At 44.6% G+C, this 27,015-nt stretch overlaps 1 protein-coding gene across 2 annotated transcripts in view; it reads right to left on the bottom strand.

The window, feature by feature from the left end:
• LOC144767993 (guanylate-binding protein 1-like) overlaps positions 1-27,015 on the bottom strand; it is a 185,075-nt gene that overhangs the window by 53,481 nt on the left and 104,579 nt on the right. For both annotated transcript variants that reach the window (XM_078651384.1, XM_078651383.1), the window contains exon 9: positions 25,071-25,173. In XM_078651384.1, coding sequence (XP_078507510.1) covers positions 25,071-25,173 — 103 coding nt within the window. The remainder of the gene's footprint in view (positions 1-25,070; positions 25,174-27,015) is intronic.

Below are 27,015 nucleotides of genomic sequence, written 5' to 3'. Positions count from 1 at the left end.
CTGAAACATGTATACCTTCTCAGCTTGTTCACAAGCGTGCTCGCACATTTATTCAGATTGCGCCCTTACTGCTTTTTAACCCTTGACACTACAAGATACTTAATAAACCTTTTTTCTCCTGGTAGTCAATTTTAACTCACTTATTACATACACTGTATCATGTACTTTATCCACACTGTTTCATGCTCCATCGATCTTAGGTGATCTAGCCCTGGATTACACTAAAAGATCTGCAAGCTCCTCCTTTACACTAGCACAGAGTTGTAGCTCCTTTGCTGCACCAGCTTGCAACCAAGAGGAGATCCCAAATGATGAAGCATGCCACCGCGGTGGGTGATGGGATTTCGTCTTCTTAAATGGGACTCCCTTTATTTGTGCTTTCCTGTTGGGTGTACTGGTTACTTGTCTGTATATATCCCTCTTAGGGACCCGCGGATTCTATGTTGTTGTCGTATATGGTAAGGGGATTTATCCGCGCAGGACTGTACATTTCCCTCAGACCCTTTCTCTCACCTGATATTATATTGAAGGTGGGTGACACGCAGAAGAAGAGTACAGAAGAAGACAATAGCGACACAGATGATAGCTTGCTAGAGAGGTTATTGTCAGAGAGACCACCCCCATATAACCCAGACTCAGAAGAGGGAAAGTCAGTACCAACAGGGGGGATTGGGGATTCACAGACTCAACCTAATGCGAGAGTAGTTGGAAAAATCTCAGCAGGAACAGAAGGGATGAGGGCACAGACACCAGCAAGTTAACGGATCCTCTTACAGTGCTGGTTACCATCGGACCCATAGTGTCAGTTTATAATCCAGATCAGGCGAGGAATGGGAGTTTGGTGCGGTCAGCAGTAGGAGAAGGGATTAGCTCTGGAGGGAGTGGCACAGTGAGCAGAATAGCTCACCTTCCGAGACCCATAGAATCGAGAACATCATTACCAGCCACCTCAGACTCCTCTAGAGGACAGGTGGATGTGAGACCGGTGAGACCAAAGTCCTTGGCCGAGTCGAGATCAGATCTAAGAATGTGGGAGCCACCAGTAAGAAATTAGTGTGACAGAATGGCAGGAGAATGGGATCGTGAGGACTCAGGAGGTCGACCAGACCTTAGGAATGTAGTAGTTAAGAACAGGTACTGAGATCAGAGCAGTGAGAACGAAGAGTCGAGTGTCGCTTCGAGTCGAGGGACTCTGAAGGTTGCTATAAGAGCAAAGATGTTGGACGTGGTGGATTGAAAGCTGAAGTAGATGAGATAGTTAGTAGGAACTTGCCTTTGGGAAGGGTGGAACTTTATGAGCCAGATGAGTTACTGTTTGTAGCGAAGGATGTAACTCGCGAGGCAAGGTTAGCACAAGAGAAATTGACTGAACTGGCAAGAAGGTAAGAGGTGGATCTGTCCAAAACATAGATGTTACAGGGAAGCCACAGACTGCAGTACAGTGATTAGGAATTGGAAGAGAAGAGAGTCATAGGTTTGAAAGCTCACATTCAAGAATTGATTATAGGGATACGAGCATGGTCATGCCTAAAAAGTGGGAGGTAAGATGGTCCAAAAAGAAAAGCACTAAAAGAAGCGTAGGAGAGACACCGCCTCCAGGAGGGGGGAATGATAGGAGTAGAGAATTACCCTTTAAAAGTAGTACAGAACGGAGGGTATGTGCATTTGCCTTGGAGTAGAGGTGATTTGGCGGCATTCACAAACGACTTCCCTCGGCTGAGGGAGAAGCCCGTCGAATGGTACAAGCAGGTCGATCGGTTTGTCAAAATCTCGAAGGTGTTGTGGGTCGATCTGAATACATTGTTTGACATTGTTGTACAGAGAGGTATGTGGGCAGCTTGTAAAGTTGCAGTTGATTGGCCGACTTCTGAACCAGACAGGAATTCTGCTACAAATGGTCCTTCACTAATTGTTATGAAAAAGTTTGAGTAGGTAATTACATGGCTAAAATCTAAAATCTTGCCACAAGATATTGATTGGGTTAAGATGTATCAAACTGTTCAGGAACAGAAAGAATCTGTCTATGAATACTACAAAAGGCTCCTACAAGCCTTTAAGAAGTATACTGGGCTAGACATGTTAGATCCCAAAGACATGGAACAGTTTGTTTCCAAGTTCGTTTTGGGCCTGAGACCGGAAATTAGCTTCATGATCGAGCAACATCTTATCTGCTGGCAGAACAAGTCAGTTGATGAAATACTGCGGTATGCCAGGTACTGCAGCGATGAGGTGGATTTGAAACACAAGAAACTTAAGGAAAAGTTGATGGTAGTTCAAATGCAGACCGCTGACAGGTAACTCCAGACACAATCAAATGGAGGGACACTAGGGAGAAGACAGGGAAACAATCAAGGAGGGAATCAGAATGCGCAGGGTGAAGTGAAAGGAAAACTTATAGACTCCAAGACAGGGATGGATGTGGCAACCCTGTAGAAGACCACTGCATGTCACCTTTTCACAAGATTGGGCATTGGAAGCACGAGTGTAGGTTAAATCCAGCAAATTAGGTGCAACAAGAGGCAGAGCTAGTGCAGGTACCTAAAGCTGTCACTACAGTAACGAGACCTAGATCCAAGCAAGGGGGGGACAATGGTCCCACAGGTCCAAGTCCTGCAACCTCCGAGAATTCCACAGGGAAATCGGACGTACCAGCAGATGCCCCTTTGAGAACTTCGATGAGTACAGCTCAGACCCGTTGAAATGACGGTGCCTGAGAGGGGAGGAAGACTGCACTCTTGGGGCAGTCTTAGAGATAGACCAGAGTGAACCGTTTGTTGAGGCGGATGTTGACCGTCATCCTACCACTTTTCTGGTTGACACTGGTGCTACCTGGTCTACTGTAAGATCTGCAGTAGTTCCCAACCTACCCCTCTCAGGACAATCAATCCAAGTTGTAGGATGGCAAATAAGAAAATGACTAACTCATTGACTGAGCCGATTCCTGTGAGAATAGGAACCTTTGGAGATCAACACCAGTTTGTGGTGTGCAACTCAAGTCCAGTCTGCTCACTAAGGCGAGATCTTTTGTGCAAGTTGAATTGTACCATTTATTGCACGCCCAAATAGTGGAAGTACAGACAAAAGACGATGATGCCAGCTTTAAGGTTGCGATCCAGCATTTGTGCATAGAGATGTATCCTGTGCTGACAGTGGAGGAGCTTCCACTTGACTTAAGAGACTTTGTTTCATTGGATAAGTGGGATTTCATGCAAGAAGAGATTGGGTTAATCAAAGGTGTCGAGCCAGTTAAGATCCAGTTTAAGCAGAATGCTGAGTTTCCGAGAATGCCCCAGTATAATCTGTCACTGGAGACGATAGCAGGGATCAAACCTGTGATTGATTCCATGATTAAGCAGGGAATACTGAAGGAGATAATGGGCAGTCCATGCAACTCACCCATTATGGGATTACAGGAACCAAGCGGAAAATTCAGAATTGTGGAAGACCTGCAAAATGTCAACACGATTATTGCTCCTTGTTGTCCAGTGGTACCGAATCCATCAGTGATACTATTCCAGATTCCATGCCAAGCCGAGTGGTTTATAGTGATTGACTTGTGTCAAGCATTCTTTTCGATACCTCTCCACGAGGAAGCCAATTTCTGTTTGCCTTCCGGCTGGAAGACCATATGTTAATGTGGTGTTGTATCCCTCAAGGCTATACTGAGAGTCCATCGATCTTTAATCAGATCTTGAAGACAAATCTTGAGAGACTTTTGTTGCCCCAGAACTATGTTCTTGTGCAATACATTGACAACCTCCTTATTGTGTCAGAAACTGAGGATGCTTACAGGACTGACACGATTGCCCTACTGAATCATTTGGCAGAGAATGGACTCAAGGTGTCCCCAAACAAGTGGCAGTACTGTTTGAGTGAAGTACAGAACTTGGGTCATCGAACTGAGAAAGGTGTCACCAGATCGGATTGAGGCAAACATGAACATGGCTGTACTTACCACACAGAGGGAGGTCAGAATGTTGTCAGGGATGGTTGGCTATTGTCGCCAATGGATTCCCAATTTCTCGCTGAAGGAGAAGCCTCTACAGAGACTGACTCACAAGGATTTAAGTAATCCGGTACCATGGGACCATGATTGTCTGGTTTCATTCTTGGAGTTGAGAGAGGGCATGTGTCGTGCTCCGGCTCTGGGAATGCCTGACTTCAAAAAGCCTTTTACATTGTTCTGTTGTGAGAGAGAAGGTTGAGCATTGTCAGTCCTGACTCAGAGTCATGGGAGTGTCCATAGACCAGTTGCCTATTTTTCAGCTACTTTAGATACAGTAGCTTCAGCGTTGCCCAGATTTTTATTTAATGCGATTTTATATAGCACGAACATTACCTAAAGGTGTCAGAGCGCTTTACAAAAGAACGAGTTGCGTTACATAAGGACTTTGGATTGCAAGAGTTACAAAAGAAATATAAACAGATTTTTTTGTGCAAATGTACAGGTTGTAAAGTCACTCAAGGAAGAGATACAAACAGATAAACTCTAAAATCACATAGGAGTGGTAGTCAGTACAATGGTCTACTACATATACTAGTGGTTAGAGTTATATATATATATACAAATTGCAATTTCACTCGGGATTACTTTTTAACAGTGATTAGGTTTGGACAATTATATATAACATATTTACAGAGCAGGAAATTCTTGCCAACCTTCAGCCAGGTGTTCAGGTGGTGTTGGAAGGCAGGCGCTGACCAACAGTGAGGATCAGTCCGAGTGTCAGTTGCAGCCGCAAGATGGAGGGTCCAGGTCATGAAGGTAAATACCTCAAAACAAAATGGTGGGCAATGCAAGCAAAACTGAACCGGCTGTAAAGTCAGAGAGAACACCTACCCCTCAATGGGAAGGCAAAGTAACCAAATTTTGAAGGAGGAACAGCAGGGTGTTGTTGATCCCATGCCGGGTATCGAAAGTAAGGGGAGAAGTCAGCGCAGGCTCGGATCTGTATAGGAATGGCAGTTGCGGGGTCAGGAGGGCGCGACACAGCCAAAGGGGAGAACAAGCTTAGAAAGACGGGCGTCTGTGTCGCGGCACTCACCAGGAAACTCCATCCAGTGTCGCAAGATCCATACGATTCGACTGCAGCCCCAGAGCGGCGGCGCCGTTAGATAGGAGTTTGCAACAAAGGTCTGGGAAGGCAAGCGTAGAACAGCGGGACCACCCGTTCAGCAGAGTCAGGTATCAGCTGCAGCGAGGCGGACAGGCTGCCCGCAAACCCACTGGAGTTCACAAGAAGGTGTGGGAAGAAAGGAAGACCAGTGGAGTGATGAGGGGCACTGCTGTCCGGCCGTGTTGGTAATGGCAGCGGCAGTGTACAGCTCCACCGGACATCGGCCATGTTGCTCCAATGTCTCAAATCCGTTGCCGCAACGGGTATAAGCATTGTGAGATGTGAAAGCATTGTCATGGGACACCCGTTGATTGTGTACATTCCACATTCTGTTGAACTGTTGATGACGAGGACTAAAACACAGCACCTGACAAACAATAGGCTCACACCATACGAGTAAGTTATACTTGCTGTAGAGAATGTGACTCTTAGAAGGTGTTCTGTTTTAAATCATGCTACACTTATGCCTTTGCCAAATGCAGATGATGAAGATTGTGAGGATCATGACTGTCTCAATGTGGCTGAACTTTGCACCAAGCCGAGTCCTGACATTGTTGATGAACCTCTGCCTGACCCTGATGAAATTTTCTTTGTCGATGGTTCATGCTTAAGAAACAATGTTGGTCAGTTGAGAGCAGCAATTGCTGTATGTACCATTACAGGAGTAGTTGAAGATGCTTCTTAGAGGGAGTACACTTCGCACAAGTGGCTGAAATCATTGCTTTGACTCGCGCCTGTTTGGCAGCCAATCAGATCCAAATCACCATCTACACCGATAGCTAGTATGGGTTTGGTGTGGTTTATGACTTTGGACAGCTATGGTCTCAGACGGGTTACATGACATCATTCGGTTCACCTATCAGGAATGGGGAATACATGAGACGATTAATGGAGGCTTTGCACTGTCCTAAGGAAATTGCTGTTGTCAAATGTGCAGCCGCTGGGAGGAGAACCGACTTTGTTTCTCTCGGCAATAAGTATGCCGAAAAAATTGCAAGTTTTGAGCTGAACAAGGTTGCATTTTTACTGGGGATTACACAGGAGTGAGCAAGAGAGAAACGAGCTCAACATGATGTTAGCCATGGCAGACACTTGGGATGAACTCAAGCGCCTGCAGGAAGAGGTTTCAGAGCAGGAAAGGGAAGTATGGGTAAAATCAGGCTGTGAGAAAAGCGTCATTGACATTTGGGTTTCAAGTGATGGTCTAGCCATATTACCAGATGACTTATTGAGCCCGATGGCGAGGCAGATTCATGGTGCTGTGCATCTTGGAAGGGATGCAAAGGTGCGAGCGTTCAGGCAGGCGTGGTACAATCAATGGTTTCAGACGGTTGCTGAAGCAGTGTGTCAGAGATGTGTTACTTGTCAACAGATGAATGCTGGAAAGAAGACTGTGGTTACACTGAGTCACATTGGGAGGTCAGGAGGGCCTTTCAATAGGATGCAATTAGACTTTATCAAGATGCCTAGGTGCAATGGATTGAGGTACATTCTAGTGGTAGTATGTGTTTTTTCACAGCGGGTGGAAGCTTACCCAACAAGAAGGTGTGACACCCTCACCGTGGCAAAGCTGCTACTGAGGGAGCTGATACCTAGGTTCGGTTTTCCAACCTCATTGGAGTCGGATAGGGGGACGAACTTCCACAGCGAGATCATGAAGTTACTTTGTGCCGCCCTAACTACTGATCAGAGACTCAATTGTAGCTATCGACCAGAGGCTTCGGGGATAGTGGAGCAGATAAATAGAACTTTAAGGCAAGGATGGCAAAAGTGTGTTCTTCTACATCTCTGAAATGGCCTGATGCATTGCCTTTGGTGTTGATAAGTGTTCGCAGTGTCCCAGATAGGAAGACTGGTCTTTCCCCGCATGAGATCCTGATGGGGAGGGCGATGCAATTGCCAGCAGTACCATCCACAGCTTTGATCAACATCACTGATGACTTAATCCTTGACTACGGCAAAGGACTAGCTGACGTGGCCCATTCTGTGTCTCAGCAGGTGCAGGCTGCCGCTGTTCAAGCTTCAAGTGACCTAGGTCACGATTTGTGCCCGGGAGATTGGGTACTTGTCTGTAAGCATGTGAGGAAGAACTGCCTGGATGCTCGGTGGCGAGGCTCTTATCAGGTGATACTGGTAACAAACACAGCAGTGGAGTATGGAGGATTGGCAAACTGGGTACATGCTTCCCATACCTGCAGAGTTTCAGCTCCCTTGGAAGAAACAGCTCCTCTCACAAATTAAAATCCAACTGTGGCAGCAGGGCCACGCGAGAGGACAAGTTAAGCTGTGAGGGTTGCTGGAGAAACTGGTTGCTCACCAGACCAGGCTGAGGAGGGTCACATTATCCATAACCCAGATATCGACTCTGAGGAAGAAAGTGACGTTGTGATTGGCATCGAGTCGGACACAGCGGAAGGAAGTGGTGCGCAGAGTGACCGAGAAGCAGAAGATCCAGAAATGCAGAAGAAGCCCGGACTGGGAGACAGAGAAGGCTGAATCTGAGACTGACTCCTGAGAGAGATCTTGCTCCTGTGTCTGAGGTCTCTGAATCAGAAGAGAGTGAGGAAGAATAAACTCTAAGTCTGAGAAGATCAAAAAGGACAAGAGCAGCATTTTTCGGGGGTTTTACAGCATTTTTCGGGGGGTTTCAAAGAGGTCAAACCTGCAGATCTACTTCCTACGCATCCTCTCCCGGTGGTGTCATACCCGATAAAAATAGAGTTTACCATAAATGAAGTAATGAAAGCAATAAAGATAGCAAAAAACGGTAAAGCGCCAGGACCAGACTCCGTTCCTATGGACCTATACAAATTCCTTCCTGATCTCTGGTCACCCCTTCTAACTAAGGTCCTAAATGCAGCCAAAGAAACAAATCTCCCTAACTCCTGGTCAACGTCCATTTTGGTTCCTATTTACAAGAAAGGCAACAGGGACAGTCCATCCTGTTATCGCCCTATCTCCCTCCTGGATTCAGTTGGCAAGATGGCAGGGAGAATACTACTCGATCGTCTCCAGGAGTGGTCAAAAGAACAAGGGATCCTTTCAGATCTTCAATACGGGTTCAGGGCTGGCCTGAGCACCGTAGATCAAGTGCTGAATCTAACATTGCTGGCTGGAAAATACCTAACAGCTAAAAAAACAAGCTTACACATGGTCTACGTTGACCTAACGGCAGCGTTTGACTGTGTGGTACATTCAAAACTCTGGTTTATAATGCTGCATATGGGGATTGAACCAGCAATTGTAGACTTTTTACGTGAGCTATACTCAGGTGCCACGGGGAAAGTACGTTATGGGACTGAAGGCCAACTTACAGACAGCTTCCAAATACAGAAGGGGGTCAGGCAAGGTTGTGTGCTGGCCCCCTTCTTATTCACGCTCTATACTAATGGACTGGAAGCTGCAATGCTGCAGGGCGTAACGGACTACCCAGAAGTTGATCGGCGACCAATCCCGGCACTACTATACGCCGATGACGCGGTGATTCTTGCGCGCACCCCTATCCAGCTACAACAGGCATTAAATAATTACTGCACCTTTATGTCTAGCCTCAATTTAAAAGTCAACATCAAAAAAACCTACGTGATGCATGCCGGCACAAAGGGGAAAAAACTGAAGACAATTTTTGTAGACAAACTCCCCCTCGAAAGAACTAAAACCTACTCATACCTTGGCATTACTATAGACGAAGATTTCAAATGGAAAGAAGCAATTAACTCGCGCACGTTATCACTAATAAAAACAGCCGGTGCTTTAAAAGCATTCTCTCTCCGTTTAGGAAAAAAAACCCTGGCCGAGATGATTAAGATCTATAATGCAAAATGTGTTAGTACAGCGATCTTTGGAGCAGGAATTTGGGGAATAACAAATGTCGAACAAATCCAGAAAGTTGAAAACACATTTTAAAAATTTCTTCTAGCTGTCCCAAAAAGCTCAACTACTTTCGGCTGTCATTTAGAACTTGGAGTGGACCATATTTCAGACATTATTAAGATCCAACCCATAATGCTGTGGCGCAGAATATGGGCCACGGACGAATGCCAGCTTACTAGAGAAATTATTAAGGACTGTGTGAAACTAGAGTGTATGAAGAAGATAAAATGGTTATGTTATGTAAAATCTTTTCTCACAGACGTTGGCTTGTTGAGGTTTTTTGAAGAACCACAATCAGTAACAGACATATCAAAAAAGGACTTAAAAAAGCTATGTCTGTCTCATCTAACCCAACTACGAATAATGACTGAAATAAGAAAGCCATCAGTCCAACACTGCCTAATGATACAACTGGTTCCATCAATCCAACCGTATCTGCAGTATGACTTGACGCAATTTGAAATACTTCTTCTCACTCGTTTCAGATTTAATCTTTTTCATATCATGGTTTTATTCCCTTCCCAGAATGTTTGGACACGTAATACGATACCATGCCCCTGTGACCTTACTTCCCCTCAGTCCACAATTCATGTAGTTTTCTTCTGTGAATTTTATACGCCACTTCGTAAAAGGTGGATTTTACCAATTTTAAAAGTAATGAAGATCCGAAGGTGTCGCCCAGCATACTTGGCGCTGCAGTTTTTGGAAAACAGCGTAATGTCTAAATCTGTGGCACAATATTTAAAGTTGTGCCTGAGGCATCGTATGAACTTATGAAACTTACAGAGATGCCATAAAGATGGACCTTAGTAAATGTTTTTTTAAGAATGTATAATTTTAACACATTATGAACTTATCGTTTTTTAAACGGTTTCTCTTTTGTATGTGTCAATATCTGTACTTTTATGGCTTTCAAAACGAAAACCGAATAAAGTTAATTTTGATTTGATTTGATTTTGACAAGAGTGCCTTGCCAGAGATACGCTGCCCCGCAGTGGACTTACGCAGTAACCGATGCCAGGAGTAGTGAGTTCCGGGAGGCTGAGGTCCGTGAAAGTGATCAGCAGGAGTCCTCTAATGAAAATCAATGTGGAACTGCTCGTTTCAGGACTTGAGATCGAAGGTGTGTTGACCATCACAGTTCCAAAACCTCCAGTTTTGAGTAAGGTACGAATCCTGATCTTGCACAGATTGGTCTTTCCATCGTTTGGATTTGACCTCCCACCTCACCAAATGGTAGATATTTGTCTTGAAATTTTGCATCATGTTTTAGCTGCAATTGGATCTGAACTTATCGTGGATTGCGAATGAACTGTGTTTTGTAAATAAGTGTATAAAAGAAGATATACTAGGCCCGAGAGGAAGAAGAAGAAATTTAGGGACTTTCCATAGAAGAAGAAAGAGGGTTAAGGAAGTCTTTTTGGACTGTGTAAATAAGGAACTAAAAGTACTGTAAAGGGAATTTCCAGCACTTCGAAGTGGTGTTTGAACTGGTTTAACAGCAACTTGTGGTGGAGACAGATACTTTAAGTGTTTATTTGCTGAACCCTACACTGACAACGAAAATGGAGACTGGAAGTCCGAACCGTATGTCTAAATATATGATAGGTACACTCATAGGAGGACTGATACTTTCAATAGTTGTAGTTATTATAGTGTCAGTTGCTATTCCACATGAGATAGAAGTCAGAGAGGTGAAGGGAACACCTACACCTAGTACTTCAACCAAGAAAGAGGGTATCATAGGAGCTGAAAAGGCTATGCTAGATCGGAATATTCGTAGATTGCATGTAGATTGGTCTAGAGGTGATTTCAAGCTTAATGCATATGCCAAGCTGCTATACGAATATGTTGAGGCGATGGATGCGAAAGATTATTATGTGTGTATGCAGTTGCCAGCCTCAGTGGACAAGGGTTTAAGTACCATCATCTTCCACTGACATATGGAATTTCATGTAGTTTGTTGCTTAGTATGTTCTATGGGAGAGGCCATTATGAGTACTTTGTTTCGAATTACGATGCAGTGCTTTCAGAGGTACCAGCTTACAAGCACTTGAACAAGTATGATTATTATAAGCAGGAAGATAGGGTTGGGAAGTATGTCATACCGGCAACAACATTAGACACAGCGTATGCCCATAGACATATTTTAACCTGTTCGCTAACAAGTGTAGAGAAGAAATTTTAGACCAAGTAGAAGATGGATATCGACAGAAAACACAAACACGTAACACCGGAGAAAGTCCAGTAGATTGGACAGAGGAGGAGAGGGCTCACAGAGCCAAGCGGAGCTATGGCCCTATAGCATTGGAGCTAGTGCAGAAGGGGAAGCTGTGTCTGAAACGTGTACAGACCTATTATGACAAAGTCTATGTGGGACAGAGCACGTGTGATCATGTTTTTACTATGGAAGAGTCTGCAAAGAACTTTTTGCAAGGTCCGGTGCAAGTGGTGCCAACAGCATATTATGTGTATGGAAAGAATGCTTATGTGAGACTGCCTGCAAATTGGTATGGCACTTGTTATCTGGGAATTATCTTCCCTAAAATCTACCTCACAGAGGAGTTAGAACTCTGGGAAGGTGAAAGGCATTCTAGAGCAAGGAGAGATGCAGGAGCAGTGATTGGACATATCTTTGGAGCAGTAATACCGAATTTGGGAGTGATCCTGAATGATGTGAAGATTAGAAAGTTGGTGACTGTTGTTGACAAGTTGTCGACTAATACAGCTAAGTCGCTGATACTTTTTGATGGAGAGATGTTGTCGATAAGAACGACAGTGATGCTAAACCGTCTTGCTTTGGATGTGTTATTGGCAAAAGAGGGCGGAGTCTGTAAAATGTTGAAGGTTTAAGAGACCCCCGGGAAGCCTTACTGACTGCTAAAGAAAAGAGTGACAGCACTCTGCAAAGGATGATCTGTGTTACAACATTCAGTACCCAGAGCAATGTCATTAAAAAGGTTATCAACAAGCTTTAGGCCCTTATATCGGAGGATATTGAACAACCTAACTTCCGTATGCATTCATTTAAGAAATCGAAGAGCATGAAAGACCACGTGGTCCGATCTTTCCTTGAGAGTCCATTGACACCCTCTCTACAAACCCTTTGGAACCTGCAAGTTACACTGGGTCATTTCAAATGCAGTAAATGCAAGGCCTGTGCTATGACTATTCAAAGCAAAAGATTCACGTACAAACAACATCAATTGATCTGCAAACATTTACCAACTGCAATACCAGTAACGTCATTTATGGAATTCTGTGTCCCTGCGATCTTATCTGCGTAGGCCAGATACAGCAAAAGATCAAAGCTCGAAATACTGCAAAATTGTAGTAGAATAAGCTGCAATGTACAGGGGGCACCCCTTGCAGAGCATTTCAAAGTGGCTACACACACACTGCTGAGGAACTTCGATGGATAGTCCTGGAGAAGGCAATGCTGGGACCAAGAGGAGGTAACATTGGGTCTATTCTTAATGTGAAGGAATGTAAATGGATGACACATCTGGACTCAATACAAAACAGACTTAATTAACTTGATTCCAGTTATGCACAGTTGGCATGCCTTACATCTGAGTGAGGGTTTCTCGTCTGATCAATTCGAATGGATTTACAGGTTCATTGCATGTTTAAACTATGTCCAAATATTCAAGACTACCTATATAATGGCAACTCTTACCCTTCCCTGGAGTCACTGATATATACACACAGTATGCATACAATAATAGGATAGAGTATGTGCTAATGATGCACGCTCACACGTAATTCCACACATGTCTAATCACATGTACTTGAGGCACTAAGGTCAGTGATCTACTCAGACGTCCCAGAAACCTGCATATGATTTGCAAGCCACTACCTTTGAACTTGAGGCTGTGAACTAATAATACTGTGATCTCAGGATATTTCTATGTCAACTATGATCAAGATGGAACACACTTGTCCGCATAATAATAAGTGTTCAACCGCTGTACAGAATATGCAATAGTTGGGCCTCCCCATTTTATATGTATAACCTTGACATTGTGGGTGTGATGTAATATTCTCCTTGGGTTAACTAAGATTGTGATTGATATTCCTTGTACCTAGCGAACATGTAATTGTACCTAGCGAACATGTAATTGTACCTAGCGAACATGTAAACCATTTATATCCTATTTGTGTATAACTCTCTATGGGTCCTCATTGCAATAACAAACATCATGATGTCATGTGATTCAACACTGTCATCCTGGCACTGTTGTATCCCATGAGGTGCTTGTATGTTCAGTTATTTTTGGCTTTGTGGTAAGGAGTGGTAAGAGATGGTGAGATAAGATAAGAATCCGGCGTTATCAATGTCAATAGGCTTAATTTGATGATAAGCACGTTTGTTCATTTGAGACTTTTGTGTGTTGATCACAGAAGCACAAGGATATTTGTTAGACACATGATTGTTGAGAACTGTAGCACTATGGAATAAGTGCAAATATATGTATTTATAATTTATTCTATTCATGTGAGTGTTTTCACCATTTTGGTTTGAAGTATCAGTTATCTGATGATGTTTTGTGTTGTCTGGCAAATTTAAACTTTGTGTCTTTCATGTACAAAAGTAATTTTTATTGTTAAAACCCTTGTATGTTACATGTGTGCCGGTATGTCTTGATGTCAATGTTATGTACGTATTGTAGGTTTACAATTGTGAGTATACTCATAAAGAAGGCTGTAAATAATACTCCAACAAAAGTTGGTTGGAACGGGCATGGAATAAACATGTGCCCTTATAGAATCATTACAAAAATCAATGGTGTAGGCGGTATTAGTTTGTATACAAGCAATCTTGGATCCTGTCCCCTACTACCTCAACAGAATCGCTCCCTGTCTCGATATACACAATTTTAAATTAATGAAGTCCTTGCATATTACACTCCTAAAGCTCTTCACAGGATGTACACAGCAATTCCAAAGCAGTGTACTAGATGTCAAATGAATGCTCCTGGGGGCTGGCTTCATATGTTGTTTACATGCACAGCACTTTATGATTTCTGGGTTGGATGTTTCAAGAGCTAAGTAACATTTTTGGGACCTCACTTACACTGGTGGCAACATTAGTATTATTTGGGTATTCACATAATTTAATTACATCAAGTAAATATGCACAATATCCTATTTGTATTGCCATAGCTGTTGCCGGTCTCTGATATTACAGCATTGGAAATAAGATGATGTACCTGCTATGGAATATCATTTAAATATTCATATGCACATCTAAATCAGAATCTATAAAAAAAAATCTGCAATTTAGAGGGCGTTTGACTGTTCTGAGCACAATGCATTTTGTTAACGAGTTCGGCCAGGAATCTAAATTGTTTGTTTTTATAGATATTTTATATCCTCTTTGGGATTTAGGGCTATGTTGTTTTTACTATGCCATATTTATTTAAACAAAGACTACTTAATTGTTAGTAATTTCTTCTAGGTTCTCAGGCATTTGGAAGCTTATTATCCTTAACACATACTAGTTATACAAGTCTGGCTCGAGTTGGGAGTGATCTAATATATGCATGCATAATTTTCTAGCACACTGCGCATTTCGAATGAAGAATAATTTATATCAATGTGTTCCAATGTAAGATCTCTTTAGTTGTGGTCTAGCACTTTAGTGTTCAAGATATTGTTCTTATGGTTAACTAGCAGCCCGTCCCGACCTTGTCTGGGAGCAATCAGGCTTCAGGGCCCCCGCCCGCCCCGGCCCCCGCCCGCCCCAACATTGTCCGTGGGTCCCCCGGAGTAGCAGCCCGTCCCGACCTTGGCTTCAGGGCCCCCTGCCCACCCCGACATTGTCCGTGGGTCCCCCGGAGCCTTACCTCATCCGCCGCTCCTCGCCCCGCTCCTGAGTTCACCGGTCCGCCTCTCCTCGCCGCTCCTCAGCCTGTCTGCCGCTCCTCACCGCTCCTCCCCGCCTGTCCGCTGCTCCTCCCCGCGCTCATGTCTGCCGCTCCTCTTCGCGCTCCTGGACGTCGCTCCTCCCCGCGCTCCTGATGTCAGCACGCACGTCGCGGCCGGCGCTACTTCCATGGGACTACTTTTTTTTTCTCGTAAATTTTTTAAATAACGTATATTCTTTACATTTATATAGCCTATGTCCATCTGCACACCCTGACAATTTCAAGGATGTATCGGGTGTGTGGATTGGCGCTGTGGTTCCCGAGTTTACCCGCCTCAAAGGTTTAAAGTTCTTCCTTTGTAATAATAGTATAGATTTCCACGCCAGTATTCTTTGAAATCTTGCTTCCCCTTCCTCTGTTTTCTACCTCATTTAGTAGGAAATTTGTCTCTATTAGTTAAATAATCACTGCTAATGCCTGTTCCAGACTACAGGCCATAAGTTTGAATCCTACCAAGGCCAACACAACCTTCCATCCTTCCGAGGACAGTCAACTGAGAACCATCAAATCTGTGAAAAGAAGAACTCATTGATAACAGCACTTTAAAATGACAAAATGGTGGTATGGATAGCTAAATAAAAGTAAGTTGGCATTATTTTCTCTCCCACAATCTCCTGTAAGGGGTTGAGCAGATTCTCCAAGGGCCCTCACCTCAGTGCCATATATAATAATGCTTTGGGAATTTGTATTTGTATTTGTACTGGGTTTTATATCGCGCCAACTCACCGACAGGTCTCAAAGCGCTACTAACCAAGTGCAGCAACAAGAAGCAAAATGACTATAGAGAGATTCTAGAATACCAGATACTAGGAAGTAAATGCGTCTTTGAAGAGTAGAGTCTTCAAAGACTTCCTGAAGTGGAGGAGGTTGGGCTCTCTACGAAGCACCTCCGGTAGCTTATTCCAGATGATCGGAGCCTGAACTGAGAAAGATCTGCCTCCTTTAGTTGCCAGCTTGAAGCGTGGACAGGACAGCAGGAAGGAACCGGAGGATCGAAGGGCGCGCTTGGGTTTGTATAATTCAAGTCTCTCTTTTATATAGGCTGGCGCCTGTCCATGGATTGCTTTGTGACAGATGCACATGCTCTTAAACTCAACTCTTTGCACCACAGGCAACCAATGAAGCCTGTAGAGCAAGGGGGAGGCATGAGTCCGCCTTGGCACACCAAATATCAGGCGCGCTGCGTCATTCAGAGTAACCTGAAGACGGTTGGATAGATTTTTTGGGAGGCCAAGATATAGCGCATTGCCATAATCGATTCTCGACACTATTGTAGCTGAGACAATGGTTCGCAGCATATTCCATGAGAGTAAGGGAACGAGCTTCCGCAGTTTCCTGATTAGGTTGGTACAAGAACCAACTACCGTGGACACTTGGTTAGCCATCGAGAGTTCCTGATCAATCTTCATGCCGAGGCTCTTAACGCTAGGACACGGTCTTGGAGTGGGTCCGAGTTCTTGAGGCCAAAACAGATCGTTCCAGGGGGAGGTCAAGGTTGAAACTACGAGAACCTCTGTTTTGTCTGGGTTGATTTTCAATAAATTGGACGACATCCAGTTTACTGTAAATCGTAATATGTCTTGGGCCATGGACTGAGCCGATGATGTATTGTCGATACTCAGCAACAACTGAGTATCGTCGGCATAATTAAAAACTTTACAGTTCATATTTGCCAGGGACTCTATCAATGGCTGTAAGTACAAATTGAATAGGAGTGGAGAGAGCGCAGAGCCCTGCGGGACTCCGCAAGATAAAACACCCTCACCGGAGACCTGGTCTGCTACCTGGATTCTCTGCATCCTCCCAGATAAGAAGGCTGTTAGCCATTCGAGGGCTCGCTCTCCTATCCCGAACCGAGCCAGTCTGCCCAGGAGCAATGCATGGCTGACAGTATCAAACGCCGCTGAAAGATCTAGTAATATCAGGGCGCTTGGCTTTTTACTGTCAGCCATGCATCTGAGCTCATCCAGTACAGACAGCATTACCAATTCTGTACTATGGTGGGCACGAAAGCCAGCCTGCCGCTCCTGGAGAAGATGGTGAGATTCCAGGAGGGATGACAAAGATTTTAACACGTGCTGTTCCAACACTTTTGACAGAAATGGCAACTGAGAAATAGGTCTGTAGTTCTTCAGGCTGGATGGATCTGCCCCGGGCTTTTTTAACAGGGGTCTGACGCGTGCCTCTTTAAAGGAGGTAGGTAATGCTCCAGTAGCTAGTGAGGTGTTTAGAAGGTGTAAGATCTGATCCTCTAGGATCGGGATTGCTAGTCGGAGGATATCGGGTGGGCACGGGTCAGCAGGTGAGCCTGACTTGATGGATGTTACAAGTTGTCTCAGGATGGTAGGGTAAATTTCAGGGAAGCTGGTAAAAATAAGGTTTGGGGAATTTAAAGGGGGCAGTTGTTCAATGTGTGAGACTGGATTGTCCTTCTTAATATCGGACAAGATAATCGCAACTTTTTCGAGGAAATATCCTTGAAAGGTATCACAGTTGATCGAGATGTCGTTCTTTTCCTCCTTCACACTTAGCTCTTTCAGGATTTGAAAGGTTTCTCTCTGGATATTTGTGGCATTGTTTATGCGTGTCTCATAGTAGTCCTTTTTAGCTAAGACGATAAACTTTTTGTATGTTTGAAGCGACATTCTATATAGTTCCCTATCAGTGTCCTTTTTGGATTTCCTCCAGCATCTTTCGAGGCAACGGAGTTTTCTTTTGTATTCACGTAGACTTTGGGTGAACCAGGGGGCTCCTTTCTCTACACCCTTTACTCTTTGTACCTTTTCAGGGGCTAACTCATCGATTGATTTCCTGAGAGTAGTCGTAATCGCATCATACATTGAGTCGAGGTCAGAGACACCTTGAGAGACTATGGAAGTCTGTTTGTATTTGGGCAGAGTTTTGGCCAAGGTGTCAGAGTTTACTTTTTTCCATTGGCGTACTTTTTTGGTTTTTAAAGGGAGTTTAACCTGGAAATTAATTAGCGGAACGTCGTACAGTATTAGGTGGTGATCCGACCAAATACAGGGTGTAATACTTGCAATGGCCACCTTTGGCATGGAGGACCAAATAAGATCAAGGGTGTGGCCTTTTTTGTGGGTTGGAGCTTCCACAAGTTGTACTAAACCAAGAGAGGTCATAGTAGTCTGTAATTTCTGGGCTAGCGGATCTTGATCGCTTTTATCCCAGTGGATATTGAAATCACCAGTTACCAGGATGTTTTTATAGCGTGTGCATAGATCTGATAGTATAGGGAGAAAGAGGTCATTGAATTTTGAGGTACTTTGGGGTGGGCAATACACTGTTAAGATGGTAAAACAGGAGTTGTTCATGGTGGTTTTTATCCCTAAAATGTCGACGGTGCTAATGGTCTCCGATAAGATTTTAGTTACCGTAAACTGCTTTTTAAAGATCGTTGCTACACCCCCACCTCGGGCCCCCTCTGGTCGGTTATGCCAGATCATATCATATCCACTAGGAAGGGCGGCGATGATATCCGGGGAAGAGGCATCGCTCAGCCAGGTTTCAGTGAGTGTCAGGAAGTCAATGGTCTCGTCTTGTAAAAGAGTGTAGATTTCTAGGTGATGTTTCTGCAATGACCTGGTATTGAGGGTAGCTAGCTTAAGGGGGGGTGAAGGATTAGGATTCTTACCGCTGGGTATGTGCAAGATGTTAAGTTCCTCTAAGGTGGCATATATAGCAGGTGATAGTGTATAGCTGTCAGATTTCAGTACTAGGAGATCCCCAGAGGAGTAGCCGGTACGAGTACCAGAGTCCCTATGCCCTGTGCCCAGTCGTGCGCGGACGGGCGCAGACGGGCAGGACTCTGGCACGACTCCGGCGCGGATCCGGCGCGCCCGCTGATCGCGTCCGCTGCGCGGAGTCATCTCTGCCCGTTTTTATGGCTCCTGAAATCGCGTCACAAATTGCTGCCTGACCTAAGATGGCCGCCAAAACCGGTACTCTGCTCTCGGTGTCAATACTCGGCCGAGAGCAGGTCCGATTCGGAAAAGCAGGGGTTCAGATTACTGTTTAAGCGCAAGGGGGGTCAACAGGGGGGTCGCAAGCACCTATCACGGTCAGGTGCACAAAAAAACAATTTTCCACAGTTTCAAATCATTAAAAGCAAATTAAAATTTTAATAAGGCAAGAGACCTCCCGGCTTCCGCCTCAGGAGGGTGAGTGATGCGTGCAGGTTAGAAATTACCGGCACTCTCCCTTCGCGTCCCTTTTATGGCGCCTGAAATCGCGTCACAAATTGCTGCCTGACCTAAGATGGCCGCCAAAACCGGTACTCTGCTCTCGGCGTCAATACTCGGCCGAGAGCAGGTCCGATTCGGAAAAGCAGGGGTTCAGATTACTGTTTAAGCGCAAGGGGGGTCAACAGGGGGGTCGCAAGCACCTATCACGGTCAGGTGCACAAAAAACAATTTTCCACAGTTTCAAATCATTAAAAGCAAATTAAAATTTTAATAAGGCAAGAGACCTCCCGGCTTCCGCCTCAGGAGGGTGAGTGATGCGTGCAGGTTAGAAATTACCGGCACTCTCCCTTCGCGTCCCTTTTATGGCGCCTGAAATCGCGTCACAAATTGCTGCCTGACCTAAGATGGCTGCCAAAACCGGTACTCTGCTCTCGGCGTCAATACTCGGCCGAGAGCAGGTCCGATTCGGAAAAGCAGGGGTTCAGATTACTGTTTAAGCGCAAGGGGGGTCAACAGGGGGGTCGCAAGCACCTATCACGGTCAGGTGCACAAAAAAACAATTTTCCACAGTTTCAAATCATTAAAAGCAAATAAAAATTTTAATAAGGCAAGAGGCCTCCCGGCTTCCGCCTCAGGAGGGTGAGTGATGCGTGCAGGTTAGAAATGAGCGACTGTCACTACCAGCGTGCCCAAAATTCTTCAATGGGTGGCCCCATGCAGCCCAAAGACTAATGACGATCTCTATATCGATATGGGAGACTCGGGTGTACCATATCACATTCTGTAGGGGGGGGCAATCATTTTGCACTATGCCACTGGCTTTCCTCTCAGTGTAATTGTGTTGTGGGCTAATCTCCCATCACTGCTCAGTGGTCTGAGAAGATTAGTCCTTCCTGCTCAGTTGCAGCAGGGGGGCGAGCAACAGCTGTGACTGCATGTTAGACTCTGTGGTTTGCAGTATAACCCCCACACACAGAAAAGTGACAGGAAAGAGTGGTAACACCTCTGCTCCTACAGACGGGCATTATGAAGATCACACAGTGCTATAGTGTACACCTGGACAGTGAATTTCGACCGTGAAAATGTTTTCTTCGCCCCGATTGCTGCTGGAAATCAAAATGTCCGGGGAGCAAGTGGGACATAAATGTTCATACATTTAAACATACGCACAGCTGCCTGAGGGGTACTAATTCATTAGGCCCAGGGCAGAACCAGTTAATTATAATCTGGGTTAATTGAACTATGTGGCGGGGTCGATCATGCCTCAGAGTTGACTTCATTTGATGGCAAGAAAAGGCAAACTATGCAGCATAATGCATCGCATTTTGTGATAGTATTACTTCGTTATTACAATTGTTAACACTGTCTGCGCGTTCGGTTTTACTTCATTAATAAAAGTTTTACACCCTGATATAGCAATATTCAAGAGAAAGGTGACCAGTCAAACTTTGTGAGGGGCCTTCCATTACACTGCAACTTGTAACCACACTTTTAGTCACTGTTGATCAGTGTGAGCTACAAACAAAACATTCTTTTTGTTAAAATCTTCAGATTATGCAGCAGTTGGCGGATAATGTGGCAAATGTGGCAAAGAACACGAAAATAGCATGAGTGCAGTGACCGTGATTATAAGCACTTGCACAGGAAGACTCTCCTCAGACCCCCCAAAACGCGAAAAGAGGTGTGCAGAGTGAGGCCTAGCTACGAACCTTACCCGAGTTTTGGAAAAAGAACAGCGAAGCACGTCTTTTCCTAGAAGCAAAACTCATGTGCTCTACTCCCATTCTTGTAGTGTTGGGTCAGGTAAGAGCAATCAGTGGTTAGATGACTGGATCTACAAATCATTAACGTGTCCTACACATTTCTTCTTGCGCCATGAGTACTGCATACATTCAAACGGAGCTCCCGGTCTCTGCAGGAACCAACAACACGTCATTAATAATTACGGCGCAGAGGCACAGCACTGATGTCAGCACGCACGTCGCGGCCGGCACTACTTCCATGGGACAACTTTTTTTTCTCATACATTTTTTAAATAACGTATATATTTTTAATTTATATAGCCTATGTCCATCTGCACACCCTGACAATTTCAACGATGTATCGGGTGTGTGGATTGGCGCTGTGGTTCCCGAGTTTACCCGCCTCAAAGGTTCAAAGTTCTTCCTTTATAATAGTAGTATAGATATGTGATTTGAATTGAGACGCTTTTTATTGATGAATATTTAATAGAAGGATACTGCTCTATGGACAAGAAGGTGTACATTATGAATTTTTGATAACATTTCTTTACTGAAGTGTTTTTATGTGTATACCTTGCTCTGCTCAATAAAACTAAATTATCCCTCTGGGTCCCTCATTTAGCAACACTACATATGAAATGTATTTCATAAAAACACTCAGTTCACCAGTTGTCCTTATTCTGTTGATGACTCCAAATCCACCTAAAAGTCATCTCCAATCTCAAGTTCCATAGCCCTGTCTGGGCACGTTCCTCAAAATCAGTTGTGCCATCCTCTTTGCATTTTTACTCTAATAAGGCTCTATGCGTTCTTCGTGGCACTAGATTTTCTTCTCATTATTATTATTATTATTATTATTATTATTAGGTTCTTCTATAGCGCGTGGCCACTCGGGAGCATCCCAGCGCTTAAGACTGACCAGACAGAGATGAGTTAAAAATGCAGATCTGTATTATCTGGTTTTTGGAAACAGAAGAGTTTTTAGCTTTTTCCGGAAGACAAGAAGGTTAGGCTCTTGGCGAAGAGGTGGAGGGAGAGCATTCCACAATCCAGCCGCATTGTGCGAGAACAGACGACCTCCTGTGCGGGCTCTGCTGATCCTAGGAGCTATCAGCAGGTTTTGTTGGTTCGAGCGAAGATTCCTGGTGGATTTATATGGTCTGATCATGTCATCTAGGATGAGGGGGCCACTCCCATAGAGTGTTTTATGGACCGTGCAGAGAGTCTTAAAATGGATTCGCTCCTTTATGGGGAGCCAGTGCAAGGTGCAGAGTGCGGGCCTGGCTGATGTACGATGGCTAGTGCCCATGAGTAGCCGTGCTGCGGAATTCTGGACAACCTGAAGTTGCCGGATAACAGACACGGGGGCTCCAAGATAGAGCGCATTTCCATAATCCAGCCTAGATAAAATAAGAGACTGGACTATGGTTTTCTTTGCTGTTTCGGGTAGCTGAGGAAGAATTTTCCGAATTGTTTTCAGCAGTCCGAAACAGGTGGCCACTGTCTTCCTTGCCTGGGTCTTAAATGACAGCTCTGCATCCAACCAAAACCCGAGACTCTTTATCTCGGTCTTTGGAGTGGGTCCTGGGCCCATACAGGAGGGCCAATGTATCACGTTGTTAAATATGGCTCGTTTTCCTAGGAGCATCAGCTCTGTTTTTCCTCCATTCAATTTCAGGTGGGACAAGTCCATCCAGTTTGCTACTGCCTCCAGGCAACGGCAAAGCCTGGAAGGGGGGGATTCCACCTGATTGAGAGAGACAACTAGCTGGGTGTCGTCAGCATAGCTTACCAGTTGGATCCCGAAGGGAGCTACTACTTCTGCCAGGGGCGCCATATAAACATTAAACAGTGTGGGGCTAAGGGAGGAACCCTGTGGCACCCCACACTGTAATGGCATTGATGGAGAGCAACTATTTTCTGAAAAGACCTTAAAAGATCTACCGTCAAGAAAGGACTCCAGCCACATGAGTGCCCTGTCTTTGACGCCCAGCTTTCTGAGACGAGACAGGCGGACACGGTGATTCACCGTTTCGAAGGCGGCACTGAGGTCCAGGAGGATAATGGCCGCGCTGCCACCTGCGTCCAGAATCCTCCTGGAGTCCTCTACCACCCTCAGCAGTGCCGTCTCCGTTCCCTGTCCTCTCCGGAACCCGGTTTGGGTTGGATGGAGCAGATTATGGGTCTCCAGAAAGGATGCTAGTTGTTTATTTACCCATTTCTCGGCAAGTTTACTAATGGCAGGGAGCAGGGAAATGGGACGATAGTTGGAAAAGTCCTGGGGGTCGAGATGAGGCTTTTTTAACAGGGCCCTAACCATGGCCAGTTTCCAGTCTTGGGGTACCCTTCCTGATTCAAGCGAGGTATTAACTAGATGGATGATATGTGTACTGATATTAGGCAAGACCAGCTTTAGAATATTCATAGGGGCTGGGTCTAGCGGAGACCCGCTTTTTACAGAGTTGGAAAGCGAGGGTAAAGATTCAGTACTGAGGGGGGAAAAGAGAGAAAGGCAAGGCAAAATGATATCAGTATCATCTGGCAGAGGAAGGATAAGTTCTTCCAAAGATAGAGGAGGAAGGGACAGGAGGATCTTTTGAATTTTTTCAGCGAACAAATTTGCCAGGTTGTTGCAGTGAGCGTCAGCCTCCTCCGTACAGAGTGGTGGTGATGGCGGGTCGGGGGCTTTTAACAGAGAGTTAGCTATCTTAAACATCTCTCTTGGGGCATTCTCATGGTGCAAGCTCTTCTCTGGCAACCCCCACAGGGGCAGCCGCTTACTGTACTGGGTGGGAATGTAAGCATAGCCCTTTCCCAATCATGACCCAATCCCTGAACCTCTCATGGCTAGTTAAAAAGTATGGTTTGTCATCATGAATCACATGCAGTTTTGCTAAAAACAGAATGATCTACTTCATTTTTACTATTACTTTATGTATGTCATGGCCATAAGTTTCTGCAAATTTTTGTATTTGCACGTATAGTCTGCAAATATTTAATTGTCGGATCCACATATTTCGGGTCCTGTCATGCTGAAGGTTAATGTCTCAATCTTGGAAGTTGATCTTTTTGGTTATCATGGCCCTTAAAGGAGTGCCACGAGGCAGAGGAGCTCCATGGCCCTCTCCAAGACAAAGCTGCCCAATGCACCCTTGGGTTTAAGAGTCTATGAAATCCATTTCTCCAGCAAATGATGTAGTGTCATTGTGACCTGCCTCAGCACTCTCCAACCAATGTTCCAGTAGAAAAGCAAGGTCTCACAATGATCTGACTGTTTTAAGGTCTGATACCTCTGTTCACAGGTCTTATTTTATCCTCTCATTCTCCTGCAATACGTCACTGTCCATACAAAGTTTAACTCTCAGGAGGTTCACATCTGTTGAGACTGTGTCTATTGTATTTTCCAGGGCCAGTCTTGATCTCTCTATAGCTGCAAGGATTTGAGCCCCCAGCGAATACATTATACAGAATACATTGATGTTCTGGGTATCTCAAAGTTATTTCGCTGGCCTTGCGCCCTTTGGACACACTTTGTATTATTCTATTAAATTTGTTGTGGCATTTTGGACACCCTATCCTTCCAGATGTTCAAGGATCAATCAATATCCTTAAGCAATTGTCTCTATTCCTGTACAGCGGCGGCCTGTGTAGGTAAGAGGCGTGGGGCCGGGTGAGAGTACTCATTTTGGTATTCACAGAAGGCACTTACTCATTTTGGTATTCACAGAAGACACTTACTCATTTCGGTATTCACAGAAGTCATTTAGGGGTCCTAAAGTTAGGAGTCCTAACTTTAAGACTCCTAAATGCCTTCAGTGAATACCAAATGTCTTAAAGTTAGGATTTTTCTCAGTTCACGAGTAGTAAAGTTAGGACTCCTAAATGACTTATGTGAATACCGAAATGAGTAAGTGTCTTCTGTGAATACCAAAATGAGTAAGTGCCTTCTGTGAATATCAAAATGGTAGTAGGTTTAGGATTTTGTCTTAAATTAGTCCACCGTGTCTGATTTGCTGATAATGTAATATAATCTACAGTCTGCAGAATGCCTATCCTAAGCTGCTTTGTTTAATTGGCCTTGATGCACAATTTACTAGATCTCTGCTTCAAAAATGGATCATTCTTGCTAAGAGGGCAGAAAAAGTTATCTTGACATTTATTTACAACTTACTTGCAACTTTTTTTTTGTAAAATTTGTAAAATTACCTGCAACTTTTTTCTGTGCTTCAGTCAAGTTTGCATCTGCTTGCAGTATGGTTTCAGATTCCCCTTTCTTACTGGACAGAAATTCTTCTAGGACCAATTGAGCCTGTGTACAAAGCCAAACATGACAGTGTATGAGTACCAGCAGATCAATGTAGCTTGAATCCGATAAAAGTAATAAATAGCATTGAGGTTGTACAGAAAAATCATGTAAACACACCCAGTGCACCACCAATCATGGGTATTAAATCTTCCAAAGGGTTCATAAATACAAGATGTTGCAAAGTCCAAATTTCTCAAATGTACCAAAGATGTGGCTAGTGCAAATGAACCCATGAACATATATTTATATAAATGTTACCTTCATCTAGCATCTTACTTTCCGCATTGGGTTAAATACGTTATTGTACGCCGAACCAGTAAATTATCAAAAAAAATCAGATTTCATGGAAATTATATCCTTATTTTGCTCAAATGTACAAGCACTGATAAAGTAATTCATAGAAAAAGCATTGAATTGACTAAAACAAAACAAACGTGGCAAATTATTTTTCCTTAGCTATCCAAACATTGAAGAAGAAAAGGGAAAGTAAACTTCTATTCCCATTCATTAGAGCAAAATGACACAGTTCTGCTTTTCTAATAACAATATGGCCTGGGGGAGGTGGGCCATCACCACGAGTCAAGATGGTGGCTCCTTAAATCGCTTCGGTGCCCAGGGATCAACCTGCATGATTGTATCACTCTCAACCAGTAGCTGGACATACTTCAACACTGTGAATCCACCAGTGAATCCTCCCACCGGTAATGAAACTCCCTAAGTCATGCCAGCGGCAGGAAAGGCGGCTGCCACATCCATGCCCCTCTGCCACCCTTGAATACTCCCCAGAGCAGCCAATCGAAGCCTGTGCCACACTCTTTCAACAGTGCGGGAATGGGAAGAGAGGGTCAAGAATTTCTTCAAGAATTACATTGGACTGAATCTGCTTTCTTGGTGCACCTTCTTGCTTTCATCAAGTTTGGAATCTTTTTACAGCGCAGGAGAATTTGTGTTAAAGTCTTAACACTTCATTTGAGTAACCAAATGAGGTGTAACCTGACTAGTCTGTTGCTTTGTTCAGTTTTGGTTTTGTCTCTCCATCTGTTGACTCCCACCCACAGACCTGCTGATCATTTAGGTGTCTCTGCGGACGGTGGTTAGACACTAGGAAGGGGTGAGCAGTGCTCGCTGCCTCACCCGTCACTGCACCTCTGTCTTTCAGCCCCTGTGCCGCTTCTTCACTTCTGTTTGTTGCTGCTTTTGGGTGTCTGTGTCCACAATTGTTTCACTCTTTGTTCCCAATATAATGTGTCTCTTGTTCGTTGCCCACGTCTTGTTCCCCTGACTGTAGGCTAATCTGATGTATGCACTCAAGCAGTTTGTTGTAGCACAGCTTACTACAGTGTCTTGGTACTCAAGCGCAGTTGGCTTGATGCAGTTTACAGGGTGGGACAGCCTTCCTCGGTCTTCCCTGTGCTGTGTGTCCTCTGGACGAACTGTAGAGGCTTCCAGGACTTTCACCGAAGCAGAGTCAGTATATGATTGCCCCGCATGCTCCTGCATATTCCTGGTGGGTCTCCAGGCTCTTGTGGTGGATTCCCCTCACACACTGTTTCCTCACCAGCGTGATTTGTGGCACCAACTACTCCTGCGTGCAATCAAACTGTTTCCATCTGCACAGTGCTCTGCAGTCCTCAGGTGTGTCGTAGGGTGTTCCTGCAGCTGTCCTCGCCAGAAGGGATGCCATGCTGGCAGCGGTGTCCTCTAACCTGGGCCAGGACAGGAACCCTCAGAGTGAGAATTGGGAGTGAGAGGTGAACACCCACATGGGAAGAATGCTGCAGAGGTTGGGTCAGACCCACCTCATCGCCAATATAAAGTTGTGGGCCCTGTAGAGAGCCACCCGGC

The sequence above is a fragment of the Lissotriton helveticus genome, chromosome 7, assembly GCF_964261635.1.
Source record: "Lissotriton helveticus chromosome 7, aLisHel1.1, whole genome shotgun sequence".
Classification (NCBI taxonomy): domain Eukaryota; kingdom Metazoa; phylum Chordata; class Amphibia; order Caudata; family Salamandridae; genus Lissotriton; species Lissotriton helveticus.
This window is presented reverse-complemented; position numbering and strand designations above follow the sequence as displayed.